This window comes from Nerophis ophidion, linkage group LG09, assembly GCF_033978795.1.
Source record: "Nerophis ophidion isolate RoL-2023_Sa linkage group LG09, RoL_Noph_v1.0, whole genome shotgun sequence".
In the NCBI taxonomy this organism is placed as follows: Eukaryota; Metazoa; Chordata; class Actinopteri; order Syngnathiformes; family Syngnathidae; genus Nerophis; species Nerophis ophidion.
Window position 1 is genome coordinate 4,313,448 of NC_084619.1, and position 23,804 is coordinate 4,337,251.

Sequence of the window (23,804 nt, forward strand, 5' to 3'; positions counted from 1 at the left end):
GTACAGTACATATTCCGTACAATTGACCACTAAATGGGAACACCCCAATAAGTTTTTCAACTTTTTTAGGTCGGATTCGACGTGTGACGGTCATGTGACCGCCTGGTTTTGTTTGATTGGTCCAACGTCACCAGTGACTGCATGTGATTGGTGAAACGCAGGCATGTGTAGTTCCTACTTTGAATGCATGTCTGACAAAATCAAAACAAACAAAGCGTGCATTAACAGATCGATAAAAAAAGTAGCGAGTAACGAGCTGATTGTACATAAATGGAGCGGAGTAAAAGTAGCGTTTCTTCTCTATAGATATACTTGAGTAAAAGTATGTTGCATAAAAACTACACTTAGAAGCACAATTTATCCCAAAAGTTACTCAAGTAGATGTAACGGAGTAAATGTAGCGCGTTACTACCCACCTCTGGAAAGCAATGATTACAGTAGATACAAATCAAACCCGCAGTATGGATGGTGAATTAATATTCATGATTTACAGCTGTAAATGACCTTAAAAGTCAGATTCTAGTTGATATTTGAGTAATATAACCCCTCCCAAAAATCAGTGATATATAAAATCAAAACCAGTGAAGTTGACACGTCATGTAAATACTAAATTAAAAAAAATATTTTTCAACCTATGTTCAATTGGATACACTGCAAAGACAAGATATTTAACGTTCAAAATGGTATACTTTTTAATTTTTCGCAAATATTAGCTCATTTGTAATTTGATGCCTGCAACATGTTTAAAAAAAAAGCTGGCACAAGTGGCAAAAAAAGACTGAGAAAGTTGAGGAATGCTCATCAAGCACTTATTCGAACATCCCACAAGTTGGGAACAGGTGGGTGCCAATGATTGGGTATAAAAGCAGCTTCCCTGAAAAGCTCAGTCATTCACAATTGTCGAACAGTTTAGAAACAACTTTTCTCAACAAACTATTGCAAGGAATTTAGGGATTTCAATTCTACAGTCTGTAATATTATCAAAAGTTTCTGGAGAAAATCACTCCACGTAAGCGGCAAGGCCCGTGACCTTCGATACTTTAGGCAGTACTGCATCAAAAACCGACATCACATCGATGTTGGTTTTTGTAGAGGATATCACCACATGGGTCAGGAAAACAACTGTCAGTAATGGCAGTTAATTGCTACATCTGTAAGTGCAAGTAAAACTCTACTACAGAAAGCGAAAGGCATTTATCAACAACACCCAGAAATGCAACTGGCTTCGCTGGGCCCGAGCTCATCTAAGATGGATTGATGCAAAGTACAAATGTTGTCTGACGAGTCCACATTTCAAATAGTTTTTGGAAACTGTGGACGTCGTGTCCTCCGGACCAAAGAGGAAAAGAGCCATGCGGACTGTTATAGGCGCACAAGTTCAAAAGCCAGCGTCTGTGATGGTATGAGGGTATATTAGTGCCCAAGGCATGGGTAATTTACACATCTGTGAAGGCACCATTAATGCTGAAAGGTACATACAGGTTTTGGAACAACGTATACTGCCATCTAAGCGCCTTCTTTTTCATGGACGCCCCTGCTTATTTCAGCAAGACAATGCCAAGCCACATTCTGCACGTGTTACAACAGCGTGGATTCGGAGTAAAAGAGTACTAGACTGGCCTGCCATGTGTGGCGCATTATGAAGCGGAAAATACGACAACGGAGACCCCGGACTGTTGAACAACTTAAGCTGTACTTTAAGCAAGAATGGGAAATAATTCCACCTGAAAAGCTTTAAAAAATGGTCTCCTCAGTTCCCAAACGTTTACTGAGTGTTGTTAAAAGGAAAGGTGATGTAACACAGTGGTAGAAACGTGCCCTGTGCCAACTTTTTTGCAAAGTGTTGCTGCCATTAAATTCTAAGTTAATGATTATTTGCAAAAAACATATGTATATTTTCTAAATTTGAACATTAAATGTCTTGTATTTGTAGTCTATTCAGTTGAATATAAGTTGTAAAGGATTTGCAAAGCATTGTATTGTGTTTGTATTTACGATTTACACAATGTGTAGCTGAGATAGGCGCCAGCGCCCCCCGCGGCCCCAAAAGGGAATAAGCGGTAGTAAATGGATGGATGGAGAATGTGCCAACTTTACTGGTTTTGGGTGTTGTATGACTAGATATACATTGTATTATGTCAGATTGAGTGGGAGGCCTCTCCGGAGCAGAAACGTCAGTGTCTTCTCAAGGGAAAAGACAACAAGGTGGGCTTTTAACGTTTCCATCTTTTACTCCCTTTGCTTTGATGTCCTCACTAAACATGTTTATTTTTCTCCTGCTTTCCAGACGGAGTGTTTTAATCACATCCGCTTCCTGCAGAGGTTCAACTCCACGCATCTTTACATGTGCGGGACTCACGCCTTCAGTCCCATGTGTGCATATATAGTAGGTTTGACCTTTTGTCACTCAAGCATTTTTACCTTTTAGACTTAGACACACTCTATTGATCCACAAGGGAAATTGTTCCACACAGTAGCTCGGTTACAAAGGATGGAAAGGAGAATGCACACAAGGGCACAAAAAGAGGGCAAAAACAAAAGGTGTAAAGTAGACAAAAAAATGTACAATAGTAGCAATATAAAATATAACATATATGCAATATTTGCATATTACGTATACTATATACTGATTTATTTTATATTATATTTTTGTATAATATTCACGGTGGCAGAGGGGTTAGTGCGTCTGCCTCACAATACGAAGTTCCTGCAGTCCTGGGTTCAAATCCAGGCTCGGGATCTTTCTGTGTGGAGTTTGCATGTTCTCCCCGTGACTGCGTGGGTTCCCTCCGGGTATTCCGGCTTCCTCCCACTTCCAAAGACATGCACCTGGGGATAGGCCCCTCCCACCTCCAAAGACATGCACCTGTGGATAGGTTGATTGGCAACACTAAATTGGCCCTAGTGTGTGAATGTTGTCTGTCTATCTGTGTTGGCCCTGCGATGAGGTGGCGACTTGTCCAGGGTGTACACCGCCTTCCGCCCGATTGTAGCTGAGATAGGCGCCAGCGCCCCCCGCGACCCCGAAAGGGAATAAGCGGTAGAAAATGGATGGATGGATGGATATACAATATATAACAAGTCCCAATTACCATGTACAATATTACAGAAATACATTGGCATCAAACTCCGTAGCTTGCGAGCTTTCTGAGACTCTTATTTTGTTAGCACAGGCAGGATGAAACAGGTCTTTTATGGTGAAGACAGGAAGTGTGCAGTCGGTCTTTAGAGTTTTGACGGTAGGTACGGAGTCTCTAGAAATAAAATGTGTTTCTCTGCGTCCGCCCTGTTAGTGATTTTTTTCTTAAATATGAGCTCGCAGCAGCCAGCGTCATCTCACAAGATCCTCGGGTGCCGAGAATGTCAAACAACTGACGAAAGTGAAGTCTTGGTATGATTGATGATTGCTCATTTTTATGTCTATTTTTTAATGCCTGGCTTGAGATCGACTGACACACCTTCCGAGATCGACCAGTCGATCGCGATCGACGTAATGAGCACCCCTGGTGTAGTTGTTTCAGCACAGTTATAATGACTTGACTTCAACGGGAACTGCATGTTTTTTTAAATGTTGCCAATCGTTCACATTCATTATGAAAGACATAACGACGGAGGGATATTTCTAAAAAGCATTTTAACTTGTAAATAAATGTCCTATTTCGCCCATAAAGTCCAATAAATAATCATTCAAAAAAAGCCAAATATACTGCATTTACATTTTGTAATTCAAGCATTAAACCAAGTATTGGTGATATTGTTATTATAAGCTCTAACGCAGGTGAACTAGTTATAGCGGCGCCGTGATCACTTCCGTGTGTCCTTATGTTTACATCATGGCGTGGTCTGCTGCTTCCTCGCTTCCCTGCTCCCTATAACTTTACTCTAAATCATAAATCATGCATCACACCTAGACATGAGACGTCTGAGTGGGTATTCCGACAAGTTGGTACACTTTGACAGCCATTTAGGACCCGAAACTGGCGAGGACGACACGAAAAAATGATTGTCCCCTTTGCCGACCTCCCTTTTTCTTCATCTAAATGTGAATATATGGACATCCTAGCAATCGGCGTTCTAATGACAACAAACCTTGCCCAGTAAGTGATATTTTATTATGCTTGTTGGCTCTCATGAAGTATACAGTCAGTTATAATCGGTGATGAAGAAAAATAAAGCAAACATTGTAATGCGTTTTTGAAATTAGTGCCAAATATGAAATGTTATTATAAATGTGCCTGTAACTACATTACACATACTTACATCATGTATATAAAACCTCAATGGAATTGTTTGGATGTCTTTGTAGGTGGATGTTCACTGCTCCTGTAAGCAAACTTTTGATTGCATTCATTTAATATTTAGAATGCCCCAAAAAACTAACAAATCAGACTCTTGTCAATTCTCTCATAATGATTGTGAATGATAGGCAAAAAAAAAGTGTAGTTCCCCTTTAACATGTCCTTGGATTCAAAAATAAAAACAAAAATTTCAGGAAATATTTAAAAAAAGAGCAACCAATAGATTAAACACTTACTACTTACGTATAAAATACTACACGGTCTAGCTCCAGCCTATCTTGCCGATTGTATTGTACCATATGTCCCGGCAAGAAATCTGCGTTCAAAAGACTCCGGCTTATTAGTGATTCCTAGAGCCCAAAAAAGTCTGCGGGCTATAGAGCGTTTTCCGTTCGGGCTCCAGTACTCTGGAATGCCCTCCCGGTAACAGTTCGAGATGCTACCTCAGTAGAAGCATTTAAGTCTCACCTTAAAACTCATCTGTATACTCTGGCCTTTGAATAGGCCTCCTTTTTAGACCAGTTGATCTGCCGCTTCTTTTCTTTCTCCTATGTCCCCCCCTCCCTTGTGGAGGGGGTCCGGTCCGATGACCATGGATGAAGTACTGACTGTCCAGAGTCGAGACCCAGGATGGACCGCTCGTCGGGACCCAGGATGGACCGCTCGCCTGTATCGGTTGGGGACATCTCTACGCTGCTGATCCGCTTGAGATGGTTTCCTGTGGACGGGACTCTCACTGCTGTCTTGGAGCCACTATGGATTGAACTTTCACAGTATCATGTTAGACCCGCTCGACATCCATTGCTTTCGGTCCCCTAGAGGGGGGGGGTTGCCCACATCTGAGGTCCTCTCCAAGGTTTCTCATAGTCAGCATTGTCACTGGCGTCCCACTGGATGTGAATTCTCCCTGCCCACTGGGTGTGAGTTTTCCTTGCCCTTTTGTGGGTTCTTCCGAGGATGTTGTAGTCGTAATGATTTGTGCAGTCCTTTGAGACATTTGTGATTTGGGGCTATATAAATAAACATTGATTGATTGATTGATTGATTGATTAAAAGTTAATTATTACATGTAAGTCTTTTTTGTCATTTTAGGAATTTTTTGCTCCTTTTTGGCCATCATTTTGGTGCTCTTACTCCCTACGATTTTTTTCTCCTAAACTGATTTTTTCATGTTGAACAACAAAAGTCCATTTTGAAATGTCTTTGTTTGTCAATCATATGCTGGGAATTCATTTAAACCCAACTTCCACCAGCAAGGACTAACATGTCCCCACTTTAGCCCCATTATAACCCTATTTTTAATCACACAGTATTAAATTTGTGTAATCACACACTAAGGGGCGGCATAGCTCGGTTGGTAGAGTGGGCGTGCCAGCAACTTGAGGGTTGCAGGTTCGATTCCCGCTTGTGCCATCCTAGTCACTGCCGTTGTGTCCTTGGGCAAGACACTTTACCCACCTGCTCCCAGTGCCACCCACACTGGTTTAAATGTAAAAATTAGATATTGGGTTTCACTATGAAAAGCGCTTTGAGTCACTTGAGAAAAGCGCTATATAAATATAATTCACTTCACACAAAAAAAAATTCACTAATTTCGGAGAAAAATACTGTTTTTATTATTATAATTATTATTATGTATAAATATTAGTAGTATTTCTAATCTTATGTGTATATTTATGAAGTATATTTATTCAACATGTATTATATGGAAATTGGAAAATGCCAAATTTGATGTGTTTTCACAAAATCAATCAATCAATCAATCAATCAATGTTTATTTATATAGCCCCAAATCACAAATGTCTCAAAGGACTGCACAAATCATTACGACTACAACATCCTCGGAAGAACCCACAAAAGGGCAAGGAAAACTCACACCCAGTGGGCAGGGAGAATTCACATCCAGTGGGACGCCAGTGACAATGCTGACTATGAGAAACCTTGGAGAGGACCTCAGATGTGGGCAACCCCCCCCCCTCTAGGGGACCGAAAGCAATGGATGTCGAGCGGGTCTAACATGATACTGTGAAAGTTCAATCCATAGTGGCTCCAAGACAGCAGCGAGAGTCCCGTCCACAGGAAACCATCTCAAGCGGATCAGCAGCGTAGAGATGTCCCCAACCGATACAGGCGAGCGGTCCATCCTGGGTCTCGACTCTGGACAGCCAGTACTTCATCCATGGTCATCGGACCGGACCCCCTCCACAAGGGAGGGGGGGACATAGGAGAAAACAAAACAAAAACATATTCATTTGTTTTGATAAATGGGCATTTAAATGGTAAAAATGGTGAAAATAAACATTTCCCATGTTTTTATTTGTACTTAGGTTGATTTAAAAATAGTAAAAAACAAAAAAAAGTTACAAATATTTTTAATAATTTTTTTGTGGTATTTGCCTCAATCTGGCTTCACGGTGGCAGAGGGGTTAGTGCGTCTGCCTCACAATACGAAGTTCCTGCAGTCCTGGGTTCAAATCCAGGCTCGGGATCTTTCTGTGTGGAGTTTGCATGTTCTCCCCGTGAATGCGTGGGTTCCCTCCGGGTACTCCGGCTTCCTCCCACTTCCAAAGACATGCACCTGGGGATAGGCCCCTCCCACCTCCAAAGACATGCACCTGGGGATAGGTTGATTGGCAACACTAAAATTGGCCCTAGTGTGTGAATGTGAGTGTGAATGTTGTCTGTTGGCCCTGCGATGAGGTGGCGACTTGTCCAGGGTGTACCCCGCCTTCCGCCCGATTGTAGCTGAGATAGGCGCCAGCGCCCCCCGCGACCCCAAAAAAGGGAATAAGCGGTAGAAAATGGATGGATGCCTCAATCTGAATTAAATTGGTTCTATGACGCAGATTGTACCTCGAAAAACTCAGATTGTAAAATGGCGATGAATTCAATGAATTAAAGTTAATTTAATCTGTGCTTGGCCCCCAAACAGTGCAGTTTGTATTTATCAATGTGGTATTTTAAGGCTAACTCCTCACACGTCCTGTTATAGGATGCTGAGAGATTTGTGATGTCTTCACCTGAAGAGGGCCGAGACAAATGTCCGTACGGCCCAAAGACGGGCTACACCGGCATCATCGTAGGCAAGGACCATCACTCTTCCTCCACAGAAGTTCAGAGAAATATAAATGACTCTACCTCCTCTCCAGACCAGGAGATGTACACCGCTTCCCAGTACGAGTTTAGAAGCTTCCCGGACATCCGCCGAAACTCTCCGTCTCCAACGCTCAAGACGGAGGATGCGCCCACGCGATGGTTGAACGGTAGGAAAATGGAGAATATTAATATCAGCAAATTTATTTTTTTGTGAAAAGCTTGTACTGCTCCGATTACACCAGGGGTCACCAATGTGGTGCCCAGGTAGCAGCACTTACCAGTGAGCTGCCTCTATTTTTTAAATTGAATTTATTTACTAGCAAGCTGGTCTCGCTTTGCTCGAGATTTTTAATTATAAGAAAGACAGAAATCAAATAGAATTTGAAAATCCAAGAAAATATTTTGAAGACTTGGTCTTCACTTGTTTAAATAAATTCATTTGAGTGTGAATGTTGTCTGTCTATCTGTGTTGGCCCTGCGATGAGGTGGCGACTTGTCCAGGGTGTACCCTGCCTTCCGCCCGATTGTAGCTGAGATAGGCCCCAGCGCCCCCCGCCACCCCGAAAGGGAATAAGCGGTAGAAAATGGATGGATGGATGGGCATTTCTTTTTTTTACTTTGCTTCTTATATCTTTCAGAAAGACAATTTTAGAGAAAAAAATACAACCTTAAAAATTATTTTAGGATTTTTAAACACTTTTACCTTTTAAATTCCTTCCTCCTCTTTCCTGACAATTTAAATCAATGTTCAAGTATTTTAATATGTTTTTACTGTAAAGAATAATAGATACATTTGAATTTAATTCTTCATTTTAGCTTCTGTTTTTTCAAAGAAGAATATTTGTGAAATATTTCTTCAAACTTATTATGATTAAAATAAAAAATAAAAATATTCTGGCAAATCTAGAAAATCTGTAGAATCAAATTTAAATCTTATTTCAAAGTCTTTTGAATTTCTTTTAAAAAATTTTGTTCTGGAAAATCTAGAATAAACAATGATTTGTCTTTGTTAGAAATATAGCTTGGTCCAATTTTTTATATATTATAACAAAGTGCAGATTGGATTTTAACCTATTTAAAACATGTCATCAAAATTCTAAAATTGATGTTAATCAGATAAAATTACTAATGATGATCCATAAATTCTTTTTTTAATTTTTTTCAAAAAGATTCGAATTGGCTAGTTTTTCTCCATTTTTTTCGGTTGGATTTTGAATTTTAAAGAAAATAAACTTTGTTTCAAAATTTAATTTTCATTTTTTTGTGTTTTTTTCCTTTTTTAAACCGCTCAATTAAGTGTTTTTTTCATCATTTATTCTCTATACAAAAAACTTTCTGTAAAAGGAAAATAAATGTACGACGGAATGACGGAAATACCCATTTTTTTATATATAGAGATTTATTTATTAAAGGTAAATTGAGCAAATTGGCTATTTCTGGCAATTTATTGAAGTGTGTATCAAACTGGTAGCCCTTCGCATTAATCAGTACCCAAGAAGTAGCTCTTGCTTTCAAAAAGGTTGCTGACCCCTGTATTACACGTTCTCCTAAAGCATTTTTGGGAATTGAAGCGCTGCATCTTTTTCTTGAAGCGTGATGAAGAATTTCTAAAAGCGTTAATGAACATCCAATTCAAAGCGAGGGATTCTCTTCATTACAGAAGCCAGCTTTGTGGGCTCGGCGTTGGTGAGGGAGAGCTTGAGCAGCAGCAGCAGCGCGGGCGACGACGACAAGATCTACTACTTCTTCACCGAGGGGAGCCTGGAGCAGACGGGCACCTCCACCCACGGCAGGGTGGCGCGAGTGGCACGGATTTGCAAGGTGAGAGGGTGGAGAGAGACTGGATTAATGTCCGTTGTGGGGCCGTACCGTAAAAGATGATGGAAGGTAGTGGTTACAAAGCCGATTAGAGGAGCGTTTGTGGCGGATAAATGTCTTGTAGCTTGAAAGGATAGAGGGTGGATCCACGCTGACAGGATGTTAACTTCTAATGCTGGCACTTATTTACACTTGATGCTTACCGTATTTTCCGGAACATAGGGCGCACCGGATTATAAGGCACTCTGCTGATGAATGCTCTATTTTTTTTTACTATTATCTTTTTTCATATATCGGGTGCACCAGATTATAGGGCGCATTATATTATTAATTTTTTTCTACATGTAAAACACTTCCTTGTGGTCTACACCAGTGGTTCTCAACCTTTTTATTCAGTGATGTACCCCCTGTGAACATTTTTTTTAATTCAAGTACCCCCTAATCAGAGCAAATCATTTTTGGTTGAAAAAAAAGAGATAAAGATGTAAAATACAGCACTATGTCATCAGTTTCTGATTCATCAAATTGTATAAATGAGCAAAATATTGCTCATTTTTAGTTGTCTTTCTTGAACTATTTGGGGAAAAAAAGATATAGAAATAACAAAAAATTTGTTGAAAAATAAACATCCATCCATCCATCATCTTCCGCTTATCCGAGGTCGGGTCGCGGGGGCAACAGCCTAAGCAGGGAAACCCAGACTTCCCTCTCCCCAGCCACTTGGTCTAGCTCTTCCCGGGGGATCCCGAGGCGTTCCCAGGCCAGCCGGGAGACATAGTCTTCCCAACGTGTCCTGGGTCTTCCCCGTGGCCTCCTACCGGTTGGACGTGCCCTAAACACCTCCCTAGGGAGGCGTTCGGGTGGCATCCTGACCAGATGCCCGAACCACCTCATCTGGCTCCTCTCGATGCGGCTTTACTTTGAGTTCCTCCCGGATGGCAGAGCTTCTCACCCTATCTCTAAGGGAGAGACCTGGAAACTCATGTGGGCCGCTTGTACCCGTGATCTTATCCTTTCGGTCATGACCCAAAGCTCATGACCATAGGTGAGGATGGGAACGTAGATCGACCGGTAAATTGAGAGCTTTGCCTTCCGGCTCAGCTCCTTCTTCACCACAACGGATCGGTACAACGTCCGCATTACTGAAGACGCCGCACCCATGTGAACATTTTTTTTAATTCAAGTACCCCCTAATCAGAGCAAATCATTTTTGGTTGTAAAAAAAAGAGATAAAGAAGTAAATTACAGCACAATGTCATCAGTTTCTGATTTACCAAATTGTATAAAAGTGCAAAATATTGCTCATTTGTAGTTGTCTCTCTTGAACTATTTGGAAAAAAAGATATAAAAATAACAAAAAACTTGTTGAAAAATAAACATCCATCCATCCATCATCTTCCGCTTATCCGAGGTCGGGTCGCGGGGGCAACAGCCCAAGCAGGGAAACCCAGACTTCCCTCTCCCCAGCCACTTCGTCTAGCTCTTCCCGGGGGATCCCGAGGCGTTCCCAGGCCAGCCGGGAGACATAGTCTTCCCAACGTGTCCTGGGTCTTCCCCGTGGCCTCCTACCGGTTGGACGTGCCCTAAACACCTCCCTAGGGAGGCGTTCGGGTGGCATCCTGACCAGATGCCCGAACCACCTCATCTGGCTCCTCTCCATGTGGAGGAGCAGCGGCTTTACTTTGAGTTCCTCCCGGATGGCAGAGCTTCTCACCCTATCTCTAAGGGAGAGACCAGTAATCTTATCCTTTCGGTCATGACCCAAAGCTCATGACCATAGGTGAGGATGGGAACGTAGATCGACCGGTAAATTGAGAGCTTTGCCTTCCGGCTCAGCTCCTTCTTCACCACAACGGATCGATACAACGTCCGCATTACTGAAGACGCTGCACCCATGTGAACATTTTTTTTAGTTCAAGTACCCTTAATCAGAGCAAATCATTTTTGGTTATAAAAAAAAGAGATAAAGAAGTAAATTACAGCACAATGTCATCAGTTTCTGATTTACCAAATTGTATGAAAGTGCAAAATATTGCTCATTTGTAGTTGTCTCTCTTGAACTATTTGGAAAAAAAGATATAAAAATAACAAAAAACTTGTTGAAAAATAAACATCCATCCATCCATCATCTTCCGCTTATCCGAGGTCGGGTCGCGGGGGCAACAGCCTAAGCAGGGAAGCCGAGAGACATAGTCTTCCCAACGTGTCCTGGGTCTTCCCGTGGCCTCCTACCGGTTGGACGTGCCCTAAACACCTCCCTAGGGAGGCGTTCGGGTGGCATCCTGACCAGATGCCCGAACCACCTCATCTGGCTCCTCTCCATGTGGAGGAGCAGCGGCTTTACTTTGAGTTCCTCCCGGATGGCAGAGCTTCTCACCCTATCTCTAAGGGAGAGACCTGGAAACTCATTTGGGCCGCTTGTACCCGTGATCTTATCCTTTCGGTCATGACCCAAAGCTCATGACCATAGGTGAGGATGGGAACGTAGATCGACCGGTAAATTGAGAGCTTTGCCTTCCGGCTCAGCTCCTTCTTCACCACAACGCATTACTGAAGACGCCGCACCCATGTGAACATTTTTTTTAATTCAAGTACCCCTAATCAGAGCAAATCATTTTTGGTTATAAAAAAAAGAGATCAAGAAGTAAATTACAGCACAATGTCATCAGTTTCTGATTTACCAAATTGTATAAAAGTGCAAAATATTGCTCATTTGTAGTTGTCTCTCTTGAACTATTTGGAAAAAAAGATATGAAAATAACAAAAAACTTGTTGAAAAATAAACATCCATCCATCCATCCATCCATCATCTTCCGCTTATCCGAGGTCGGGTCGCGGGGGCAACAGCCTAAGCAGGGAAGCCCAGACTTCCCTCTCCCCAGCCACTTCGTCTAGCTCTTCCCGGGGGATCCCGAGGCGTTCCCAGGCCAGCCGGGAGACATAGTCTTCCCAACGTGTCCTGGGTCTTCCCCGTGGTATCCTACCTGTTGGACGTGCCCTAAACACCTCATTTCGGTCGCTTGTACCCGTGATCTTATCATTTCGGTCATGACCCAAAGCTCATGACCATAGGTGAGGATGGGAACGTAGATCGACCGGTAAATTGAGAGCTTTGCCTTCCGGCTCAGCTCCTTCTTCACCACAACGGATCGGTACAACGTCCGCATTACTGAAGACGCCGCACCCATGTGAAAATTTTTTTTAATTCAAGTACCCTTTATCAGAGCAAATCATTTTTGGTTATAAAAAAAAGAGATAAAGAAGTAAATTACAGCACAATGTCATCAGTTTCTGATTTACCAAATTGTATAGAAGTGCAAAATATTGCTCATTTTTAGTTGTCTTTCTTGAACTATTTGGGAAAAAAAGATATAAAAATAACTAAAAACTTGTTGAAAAATAAACATCCATCCATCCATCCAGCCATCGCTTATCCGAGGTTGGGTCGCGGGGGCAGCAGCCTAAGCAGGGAAGCCCAGACCTCCCTCTCCCCAGCCACTTCCTCTAGCTCTTCCCGGGGGATCCCGAGGTGTTCCCAGGCCAGCCGGGAGACATAGTCTTCCCAACGTGTCCTGGGTCTTCCCCGTGGCCTCCTACCGGTCAATCCATCCATTTTCTACCGCTTATTCCCTTTTGTGGTCGCGGGGGGCCCTGGTGCCGATCTCAGCTACAATTGGGTGGAAGGCGAGGTACACCCTGGACAAGTCGCCACCTCATCGCAGGGCCAACACAGATAGACAGACAACATTCACACACTAGGGCCAATTTAGTGTTGCCAATCAACCTATCCCCAGGTGCATGTCTTTGGAAGTGGGAGTACCCGGAGGGAACCCACGCAGTCACGGGGAGAACATGCAAACTCCACACAGAAAGATCCCGAGCCTGGATTTGAACCCAGGACTGCAGGACCTTCGTATTGTGAGGCAGACGCACTAACCCCTCTGCCACCGTGAAGCCCCGAGTCATACCAAAGATTACAAAAATGGGACCCATTACCTTCCTGTTTGGCACTCAGCATTAAGTGTTGGAATCGGGGGTTAAATCACCAAAATTATATCCCGGGCGTGGCCACCGCTGCTGCTCACTGCTTCCCTCACCTCCCAGGGGGTCAAATCAATCCATCCATTATCTACCGCTTATTCCCTTTTGTGGTCGCGGGGGGCGCTGGCGCCAATCTCAGCTACAATTGGGTGGAAGGCGAGGTACACCCTGGACAAGTCGCCACCTCATCGCAGGGCCAACACAGATAGACAGACAACATTCACACACTAGGGCCAATTTAGTGTTGCCAATCAACCTATCCCCAGGTGCATGTCTTTGGAAGTGGGAGGAAGCCGGAGTACCCGGAGGGAACCCACGCATTCACGGGGAGAACATGCAAACTCCACACAGAAAGATCCCGAGCCTGGATTTGAACCCAGGACTACTCAGGACCTTCGTATTGTGAGGCAGACGCACTAACCCCTCTGCCACCGTGAAATGCAGAGAATAATTTCGCCACAGCTGGTGTGTGTTTGACAATTATTGGTACTTTAACTTGAACTTCTACGTAAAACTTATCCAAACACGCCTTAATTGACGTTGCTTGGTGCTCTGAGGCACAACCATGCTGGAGCAGGAACGTATAAAACTGTCTGTCTTGGGCAAATGAATAATGAAGCATTAATTATCGGCCATTGTTCACTCTGTATTAATGAGGTGCGCGCCTCAGTAATTTATCTTATTTGAAATGCTTAAGTGTTGAAATTAGGACAGGAAGGAACCTCCGACTGTCCTTTCAACCTTTCTGTGTTCACAGTAAGAAGCTGTAGATGTAGAAGCATTTAAGTCTCACCTTAAAACTCATTTGTATACTCTAGCCTTTAAATAGACCTCCTTTTTAGACCAGTTGATCTGCCGTTTCTTTTCTTTTTCTCCTATGTCCCACTCTCCCGTGTGGAGGGGGTCCGGTCCGATCCGGTGGCCATGTACTGCTTGCCTGTGTATCGGCTGGGGACATCTCTGCGCTGCTGGTCCGCCTCCGCTTGGGATGGTTTCCTGCTGGCTCCGCTGTGAACGGGACTCTCGCTGCTGTGTCTTGGATCCTCTTTGGACTGGACTCTCGCGACTGTGTTGGATCCATTATGGATTGAACTTTCACAGTATCATGTTAGACCCACTCGACATCCATTGCTTTCCTCCTCTCCAAGGTTTCTCATAGTCATCATTGTCACCGACGTCCCACTGGGTGTGAGTTTTTCCTTGCCCTTATGTGGGCCTACCGAGGATGTCGTGGTGGTTTGTGCAGCCCTTTGAGACACTAGTGATTTAGGGCTATATAAGTAAACATTGATTGATTGATTAATGAAGTTACAGTAAGAGGTCTTTCCGTGCCATCTGCTGTTCTCTTTAGGGGGCTTCTTCTCATGTGCCACTTTTAAACCAAGCGTCTGTTGTTTCTTTGTCTCACTTTCTGTCTCCGGTTTTTTCTTTTTCACCGTCAGGGGGACCGAGGGGGCCGCCTAACTCTCCAAAAGCGCTGGACATCCTTTCTCAAGGCCAGGATGACGTGCTCCCTGCCCGAGTACGACTTCCACTTCAACGAGCTGCGCAGCGTGTTCGTCATGCCCGGCGACACGCCGCGGGACACGCTCTTCTACGGCGTCTTCGGCCTGGGCTGGTGAGTGCCGAGCGGGGGTTTTGTAAAAGGCGGCCAAGATGAAAGGCGGCGGTCGATGCGGTGAGACAGTCGTAGCAGACGGGGCGAGATGAAAGAGAGGACGAGACGGTGAGGGCAGAAGGTTGTGGAAGGAAAATCTGGCAGGGAGGGGAATGGATTAAAAATGCAGATTTCAATCTGCTTCAAAGTTAAAAGGCCATTTGTACCGAACTTTTCTCACTGTGTTCCTACTGGTGCCGTATTCAGCTTCAATAGCTATGTGAACACATTCAATCAGATTGAAAGTCGGACCTGAATAAAAATGCTTCATGTAAACACGCCTTTCGGAATATTCAGACCCGAGCATCAAAATTTCTATCCGATCGAGACAATTGGTTTATGCCGAAAGTCATTCAGATTGTGGCGCATAAAAACACATCTGCCGAAATTCGGATTGGCTTTGATTGCCAGCTATACTTTAGTGCAGTGGTTCTCAAATGGGGGTACTTGAAGGTATGCCAAGGGGTACGTGAGATTTTTTAAAAAATATTCTAAAAATGGCAACAATTCAAAAATCCTTTATAATTATATTTATTGAATAATACTTCAACAAAATATGAATGTAAGTTCATAAACTGTGAAAAGAAATACAACAATGCAATATTCAGTGTTGACAGCTAGATTTTTTTGTGGACATGTTCCATAAATATTGATGTTAAAGATGTATTTTTTTGTGAAGAAATGTTTAGAATGAAGTTGATGAATCCAGATGGATCTCTATTACAATCCCCAAAGAGGGCACTTTAAGTTGATGATTACTTCTATGTGTAGAAATCTTTATTTATAATTGAATCACTTTTATATATATATATATATATATATATATATATATATATATATATGTGTGTATATATATGTATATATGTGTGTGTGTGTGTGTGTGTATATATATATATATATATATATATATATATATATATATATATATATATATATATATATATATATATATATATAATATGTGTGTGTATATATGTGTATTTATACATATATATATATATAAATATGTGTATATACATGTATGTGTGTGTGTGTGTATGCATGTATATATATGTGTGTGTGTGTGTGTATATGTAAACATATGTGTATATATGTATATATGTGTATGGTACATATATACGTCTCCGGGTTGGGGAGGAGACCCTGCCCCAAGTGGAGGAGTTCAAGTACCTAGGAGTCTTGTTCACGAGTGAGGGAAGAGTGGATCGTGAGATCGACAGGCGGATCGGTGCGGCGTCTTCAGTAATGCGGACGTTGTATCGATCCGTTGTGGTGAAGAAGGAGCTGAGCCGGAAGGCAAAGCTCTCAATTTACCGGTCGATCTACGTTCCCATCCTCACCTATGGTCATGAGCTTTGGGTCATGACCGAAAGGATAAGATCACGGGTACAAGCGGCCCAAATGAGTTTCCAGGTCTCTCCCTTAGAGATAGGGTGAGAAGCTCTGCCATCCGGGAGGAACTCAAAGTAAAGCCGCTGCTCCTCCACATGGAGAGGAGCCAGATGAGGTGGTTCGGGCATCTGGTCAGGATGCCACCCGAACGCCTCCCTAGGGAGGTGTTTAGGGCACGTCCAACCGGTAGGAGGCCACGGGGAAGACCCAGGACACGTTGGGAAGACTATGTCTCCCGGCTGGCCTGGGAGGTATGCCAAGGGGTACGTGAGATTTTTTTAAATATTCTAAAAATAGCAACAATTCAAAAATCCTTTATAAATATATTATTTGAATAATACTTCAACAAAATATGAATGTGAGTTCATAAACCGTGAAAAGAAATACAACAATGCCATATTCAGTGTTGACAGCTTGATTTTTTTGTGGACATGTTCCATAAATATTGATGTTAAAGATTTCGTTTTTTGTGAAAAAACGTTTAGAATGAAGTTGATGAAACCAGATGGATCTCTATTACAATTCCCAACTTTAAGTTGATGATTACTTCTATGTGTAGAAATCTTTATTTATAATTGAATCACTTGTTTATTTTTCAACAAGTTTTTAGTTATTTTTATACCTTTTTTTCCAAATTTTTCAAGAAAGACCACTACAAATGAGCAATATTTTGCAGTGTTGTACAATTTAATAAATCAGAAACTGATGACATAGTGCTGTATTTTACTTCTTTATCTCTTTTTTTCAACCAAAAATGCTTTGCTCTAATTAGGGGGTACTTGAATTAAAAAAAGGTTCACAGGGGGTACCATTTATTTTTTTTTCCCCCTTGGCCTCAGTCTGCACCCCCACTCCAGGGCCTAGGCTAAGACCGATTTTTTAATTTTATTTTAATCTTCTATTTTTTTCTTCCCCCTCCCCTTGTTTACCTGTATGTCATCTTTTTTGTAAGGGGCGCTGGAACCCGGCAGACCCGTCAGCCATCCTGTTCTGTCTCCCTGTAATATTTGTCTGATCTTGAATGGGATTGTGCTGAAAATCGTAATTTTCCTGAAGGAACTCTCCTGACGGAATAAATAAAGTACTATCTATCTATCTATCACTGAAAAAAGGTTGAGAACCACTGTTTTAGGCTAGCTCCGTGGCTCGTTTTTTGTACTGTAAGACTTAAAACTCACGCATTCAGACACTCGACACCATCTAATAAGTACGGTGGCTTCCGGCAACCCTCGGCCAGAAGTACACGTATAGCAGGCCCGTCAAAATTAGCGCAGGAATTTTCTAGTTTCTACCTACTCGGCTATCTCAGTGCAAGTTTTTCTTGATGTATTGCATCACTTTTAAAAGTAGGTTTTATCCGCCATTATAAAAGATATTGAATACGAACAGTAAACAAGGTGGATGAATCATGTTTTGTTTTAAAAGCTTTTCAACTCCCACTGGTCACCTCTGACTTTATCTCCTGCTTTTTTTCCCCTCCTACTGTGTAGTCTGCTTCTTACAACACTCATCCTCTGCCCTCCTTTCACTTCTTTCTTTCCTTTTGTCCTGTTTCCCCATTTTTTTAAACTTCATGAATCTACTGTACTTCTACTACTGTCGCCATGGTAACACTAGCTTTGTGGCTGACGTCCTGCACTGCTGTGTGTTTCTTCTGCCTTTTAGGAAGAACATAAAGGCGTCTGCGTTGTGTCGCTTCTCGCTGTCTGACGTCCAAGAGGCCTTCCAAGGACCTTACATGGAGAACCAGGACTCTAACTGGAAGGAGTACACTGGAAAGATCCCAGACCTGCGACCTGGAACGGTAAGCGTGCACTCACTCACACACGCGTTATTTGCATCATTTAAATATGTAGGGTATGAAAAACTGAGTTAAATGTTAATATAAAATGATTTTATCTGCAAAGCGTTGAAGACTAACTTCAAATTCCTATCAAAAATACAAAATGATTTGTTAGACACTGCAAAAAGTTAGTGTTCAAAAACAAGAAAAAAAAATACAAAAGTTAGGGACATTTTACTTGAACTAAGCAAAATGATCTGCCAATAGAACAAGAAATTGGGGCGGCGGCGATGACCAAGAAGAACGCGGAGTTGGAATATAATTACAACACTTTGTGTACATATTTATATACATATTTAAATAATATTTACATATTTATATAATATGTAACTACAAGCTCCATTCACAGAGTCCCATTGCTTTTATGAGCGCTCAAGCTAGTCAAAAGCTGAAAAAAATATATATATAATATCCATCCATCCATCCATCCATCATCTTCCGCTTATCCGAGGTTGGGTCGTGGGGTCAGCAGCCTAAGCAGGGAAGCCCAGACTTCCCTCTCACCAGCCACTTCGTCTAGCTCTTCCCGGGGGATCCCGAGGCGTTCCCAGGCCAGCCATGAGACATAGTCTTCCCAACGTGTCCTGGGTCTTCCCCGGTTGGACGTGCCCTAAACACCTCCCTAGGGAGGCGTTCGGGTGGCATCCTGACCAGATGCCCGAACCACCTCATCTGGCTCCTCTCCATGTGGAGGAGCAGCGGCTTTACTTTGAGTTCCTCCCGGATGGCAGAGCTTCTCACCCTATCTCTAAGGGAGAGACCTGGAAACTCATTTGGGCCGCTTGTACCCGTGATCTTATCCTTTGGGTCATGACCCAAAGCTCATGAACATAGGTGAGGATGGGAACGTAGATCGACCGGTAAATTGAGAGCTTTGCCTTCCGGCTCAGCTCCTTCTTCACCACAACGGATCGGTACAACGTCCGCATTACTGAAGACGCCGCACCGATCCGCCTGTCGATCTCACGATCCACTCTTCCCTCACTCGTGAACAAGACTCCTAGGTACTTGAACTTCTTCACTTGGGGCAGGGTCTCCTCCCCAACCCGGAGATGGCACTCCACCCTTTTCCGGGCGGGAACCATGGACTCGGACTTGGAGGTGCTGATTCTCATTCCGGTCGCTTCACACTCTGCTGCGAACCGATCCAGTGAGAGCTGAATATATATATATTTTTTTTAATTTAAAAAAACATTTTTTTTTAATTTGTGGCGGCAGTAATTCTTTCGTGGCGGGCCGACATTAATAAATAATGAATGTGTGGGAAACCCCGATACATAATATATATGTATATATGTGTATGTATGTATGTATATATATATATATATATATATATATATATATATATATATATATATATATATATATATATATATATATATATATATATATATATGTGTGTGTGTGTATTTTATTTTGTAATTTTGAAGAATTTTTCTGAATGTGCATGAACTATTTCTGTTCAAAATAGTTTGAAATGTTAAATGTTTGAACATTAACTGTCAGTTTGCTGTACTGTGCCAACTGTACTACTATATGAGTACGTATGTTCTATTGTTTAATTGAAAATAAAACCGCAAAGTCCATTTGGCTGTCATCTGTTTTAATTATGAGACACAATTGTGTCAAAGTCGTGATTTTTTATTTCATTAGATTAGATAGATTAGATAGTACTTTATTTATTTCTTCAGGAGAGTTCCTTCAGGAATGTTTGATGTTTGAAATAAGAAATTCTTACTTTGAAAAAGCGGTTTAGGGACGGCGTGGCGCAGTGGGAGAGTGGCTGTGCGCAACCCGAGGGTCCCTGGTTCAATTCCCACCTAGTACCAACCTCGTCACGTCCGTTGTGTCCTGAGCAAGACACTTCACCCTTGCTCCTGATGGGTGCTGGTTAGCGCCTTGCATGGCAGCTCCCTCCATCAGTGTGTGAATGTGGAAGTAGTGTCAAAGCGCTTTGAGTACCTTGAAGGTAGAAAAGCGCTATACAAGTACAACCCATTTATTTATTTATTTTATACTTGTGAGTGTTGGTGACACAGCTTTGCAACTCTTGATATTCTAGTTTCAAGCATGTTTTACTCAATATAGGTCATGAAATCTCAGCAACAAGCTGTAATATCTTACTGAGATCATTTAGGATCAAAACAGTTAAAACAAGTAAAACACTCTAACATAAAATCTGCTTAGTGAGAAGAATTATCTTATCAAACAGAAAATAAGCAAATATCACTTTTATTTGAGATATTCAATCTTACTTAGATTTCAGTTTTTGCAGTGTGCTGGGCTAGCATGCAACACTTCAATCAATTCAAATATTACAACATCATCAAAGCTCACCCGTAGCCCCATAAGACACACATTTTTGTATGAAATGCATTTTTTAATTTATTTTGGCTATATGGTCTCTTTGGGTCCCGATGAGTATAAAACAAAAAACAGTTGAAAGTTGCTATCCCTACTTTTTGGATATGTTGTCAACCATCTTGACTCTAACCTGATCAATCAATCAATGTTTATTTATATAGCCCCAAATCACAAATGTCTCAAAGGACTGCACAAATCATTACGACTACAACATCCTCTGAAGAACCCACAAAAGGGCAAGGAAAACTCACACCCAGTGGGCAGGGAGAATTCACATCCAGTGGGACGCCAGTGACAATGCTGACTATGAGAAACCTTGGAGAGGACCTCAGATGTGGGCAACCCCCCCCCAGGGGACCGACAGCAATGATGTCGAGTGGGTCTAACATGATACTGTGAAAGTTCAATCCATAGTGGCTCCAACACAGCCGCGAGAGTTCAGTGCAAAGCGGATCCAAGACAGCAGCGAGAGTCCCGTCCACAGGAAACCATCTCAAGCGGATCAGCAGCGTAGAGACGTCCCCAACCGATACAGGCGAGCGGTCCATCCTGGGTCCCGACGAGCGGTCCATCCTGTGTCTCAACTCTGGACAGCCAGTACTTCATCCATGGTCATCGGACCGGACCCCCTCCACAAGGGAGGGGGGGACATAGGAGAAAGAAAAGAAGCGGCAGATCAACTGGTCTAAAAAGGAGGTCTATTTAAAGGCTAGAGTATACAGATGAGTTTTAAGGTGAGACTTAAATGCTTCTACTGAGGTAGCATCTCGAACTGTTACCGGGAGGGCATTCCAGAGTACTGGAGCCCGAACGGAAAACGCTCTATAGCCCGCAGACTTTTTTTGGGCTTTGGGAATCACTAATAAGCCGGAGTCCTTTGAACGCAGATTTCTTGCTGGGACATATGGTACAATACAATCGGCAAGATAGGATGGAGCTAGACCGTGTAGTATTTTATACGTAAGTAGTAAAACCTTAAAGTCCTATCTTAAGTGCACAGGAAGCCAGTGCAGGTGAGCCAGTATAGGTATATATGTATGTATATATGTATATAAAGGTATATACAGTACAGGTATATATGTATGTATATATGTATATAAAGGTATATACATTATAGGTATATATGTATGTATATATGTATATAAAGGTATATACAGTATAGGTATATATGTATGTATATATGTATATAAAGGTATATACAGTACAGGCGTAATGTGATCAAACTTTCTTGTTCTTGTCAAAAGTCTAGCAGCCGCATTTTGTACCAACTGTAATCTTTTAATGCTAGACATGGGGAGACCTGAAAATAATACGTTACAGTAATCGAGACGAGACGTAACAAACGCATGGATAATGATCTCAGCGTCTTTAGTGGACAAAATGGAGCGAATTTTAGCGATATTACGGAGATGAAAGAAGGCCGTTTTAGTAATGCTTTTAATGTGTGCCTCAAAGGAGAGAGTTGGGTCGAAGATAATACCCAGATTTTTTACCGAGTCACCTTGTTTTATTATTTGGTTGTCAAATGTTAAAGTTGTATTATTAAATAGAGGTCGGTGTCTAGCAGGACCGATAATCAGCATTTCCGTTTTTTTGGCGTTAAGTTGAAAAAAGTTAGCAGACAACCATTGTTTAATTTCATTAAGACACGCCTCCAGCTGACTACAGTCCGGCGTGTTGGTCAGCTTTAGGGGCATGTAGAGTTGGGTGTCAGCATAACAGTGAAATCAATGTTAAAACCCAAAATTGATTAAACGTTGTATTTGTGTCGTAAAATATTGTTGGAAAATGACCCAAATTCAAATGTCAAATCAACGTTAGAACCCAACATTGATTAAACGTTGTATTTGTGTCGTAAAATATTGGTGGAAAATGACCCAAATTCAAATGTCAAATCGTTACAATCCGACATTGATTAAACGTTGTATTTGTGTCGTAAAATATTGGTGGAAAATGACCCAAATTCAAATGTCAAATCGTTACAACCCGACATTGATTAAACGTTGTATTTGTGTCGTAAAATATTGGTGCAAAATGACCCAAATTCAAATGTCAAATCAACATTCACTCCGCAATTAACTGCGGCCTCTAGCTTTGGCTCACTTAGTGTCCAGGCCATAGCTTGGTTTGCACGAGCAGACATTATCCACTTTAGTGCAGGACTTAGTTTAAAACTCCGCTGTCAAACGGCAACGGTCATGAGAGCGGGAAAATGCGTTTAGACAGGTCGGCCTCACTCATTTGAAAAGGACAATGAAAAGAAGGTTCAGTCAGGCGTTACGAGGGGATGCTGTTTCTCTCCCACAGACGGCTTTACAGGCTTGATTGAACCCTGACAACTCTCTTTACCCCAACTCACCACTGATAAACTCTCCCTGCGGATTTACTTCTTGAGCCCTAAAACTGCACACTCTGCTCTTCGCCTTCATGCCTGCTCTTATTTCTGCTTTGGGCATTTGACAGTGTATCAGCGACGCTTTGAGGGCCAAGGGCATCAACATGTCCACCTCCCTGCCTGATGACGTGCTCAACTTTGTACGAAGACACCCGTTGATGTCCCGCCATGTCCAGGCTTTAGACCGCCGCCCCCTGTTGTTCAGGAGGACCACAGATTACACCCACCTGGCCGTGAACGCCGTCCAAGGCTTGGATGGACAAAAATACCACGTGTTGTACATGGGAACAGGTTTGTCGTCTTGATTGTGTTTGTATACATTTCTAACCCAGAAGCCCGTATTCAGCGAATTAGCCTGACCCCACTTGTCCCTCAGATGAAGGCTGGTTGCACAAGGCCGTGCACGTGGAGGGTCAGCTGCACATTATCGAGGAGCTGCAGCTGTTTCAGGAACCGCAGCCAGTGGACAATGTGTTGATCTCTGCAAAACAGGTTGCGTGTCCTGCCCCTGTACACACACACACACACACACACACAGGTTGCGTGTCCTGCCCCTGTACACACACACACACACACACACACACACACACACACATACATTATTGTATTTCTTACCTTCTTGAGACCTCTAAAAAATGCCTACCTCTTTAGGACCACCCTCTCTAGATATATAAAGATTTGTATTTACAACATTAATAATATATACATACTATGCAAATATAAAAAAAGGCAAGCTTCTATTTTATTTTTTAATTTTGTGCTTGTAATTAGTTTTTAATCTTCATTATTTACTAAAAGTTATTACAGTATGTCCAAATACATATATATATATATATATATATATATATATATATATATATATATATATATATATATATATATATATATATATATATATAT

The 23,804-nt window shown here is 42.1% G+C and overlaps 1 protein-coding gene across 3 annotated transcripts in view; it reads left to right on the forward strand.

Annotated features, from left to right (window-relative positions):
- Nucleotides 1-23,804, forward strand: part of LOC133558917 (semaphorin-4G-like) — a 96,014-nt gene that overhangs the window by 46,126 nt on the left and 26,084 nt on the right. For all 3 annotated transcript variants that reach the window (XM_061910082.1, XM_061910084.1, XM_061910083.1), the window contains exons 4-12: nt 2,143-2,205; nt 2,288-2,386; nt 7,291-7,381; nt 7,448-7,561; nt 9,055-9,215; nt 14,696-14,871; nt 17,968-18,106; nt 22,973-23,195; nt 23,281-23,396. In XM_061910082.1, the coding sequence (XP_061766066.1) occupies nt 2,143-2,205; nt 2,288-2,386; nt 7,291-7,381; nt 7,448-7,561; nt 9,055-9,215; nt 14,696-14,871; nt 17,968-18,106; nt 22,973-23,195; nt 23,281-23,396 (1,182 nt within the window). The remainder of the gene's footprint in view (nt 1-2,142; nt 2,206-2,287; nt 2,387-7,290; nt 7,382-7,447; nt 7,562-9,054; nt 9,216-14,695; nt 14,872-17,967; nt 18,107-22,972; nt 23,196-23,280; nt 23,397-23,804) is intronic.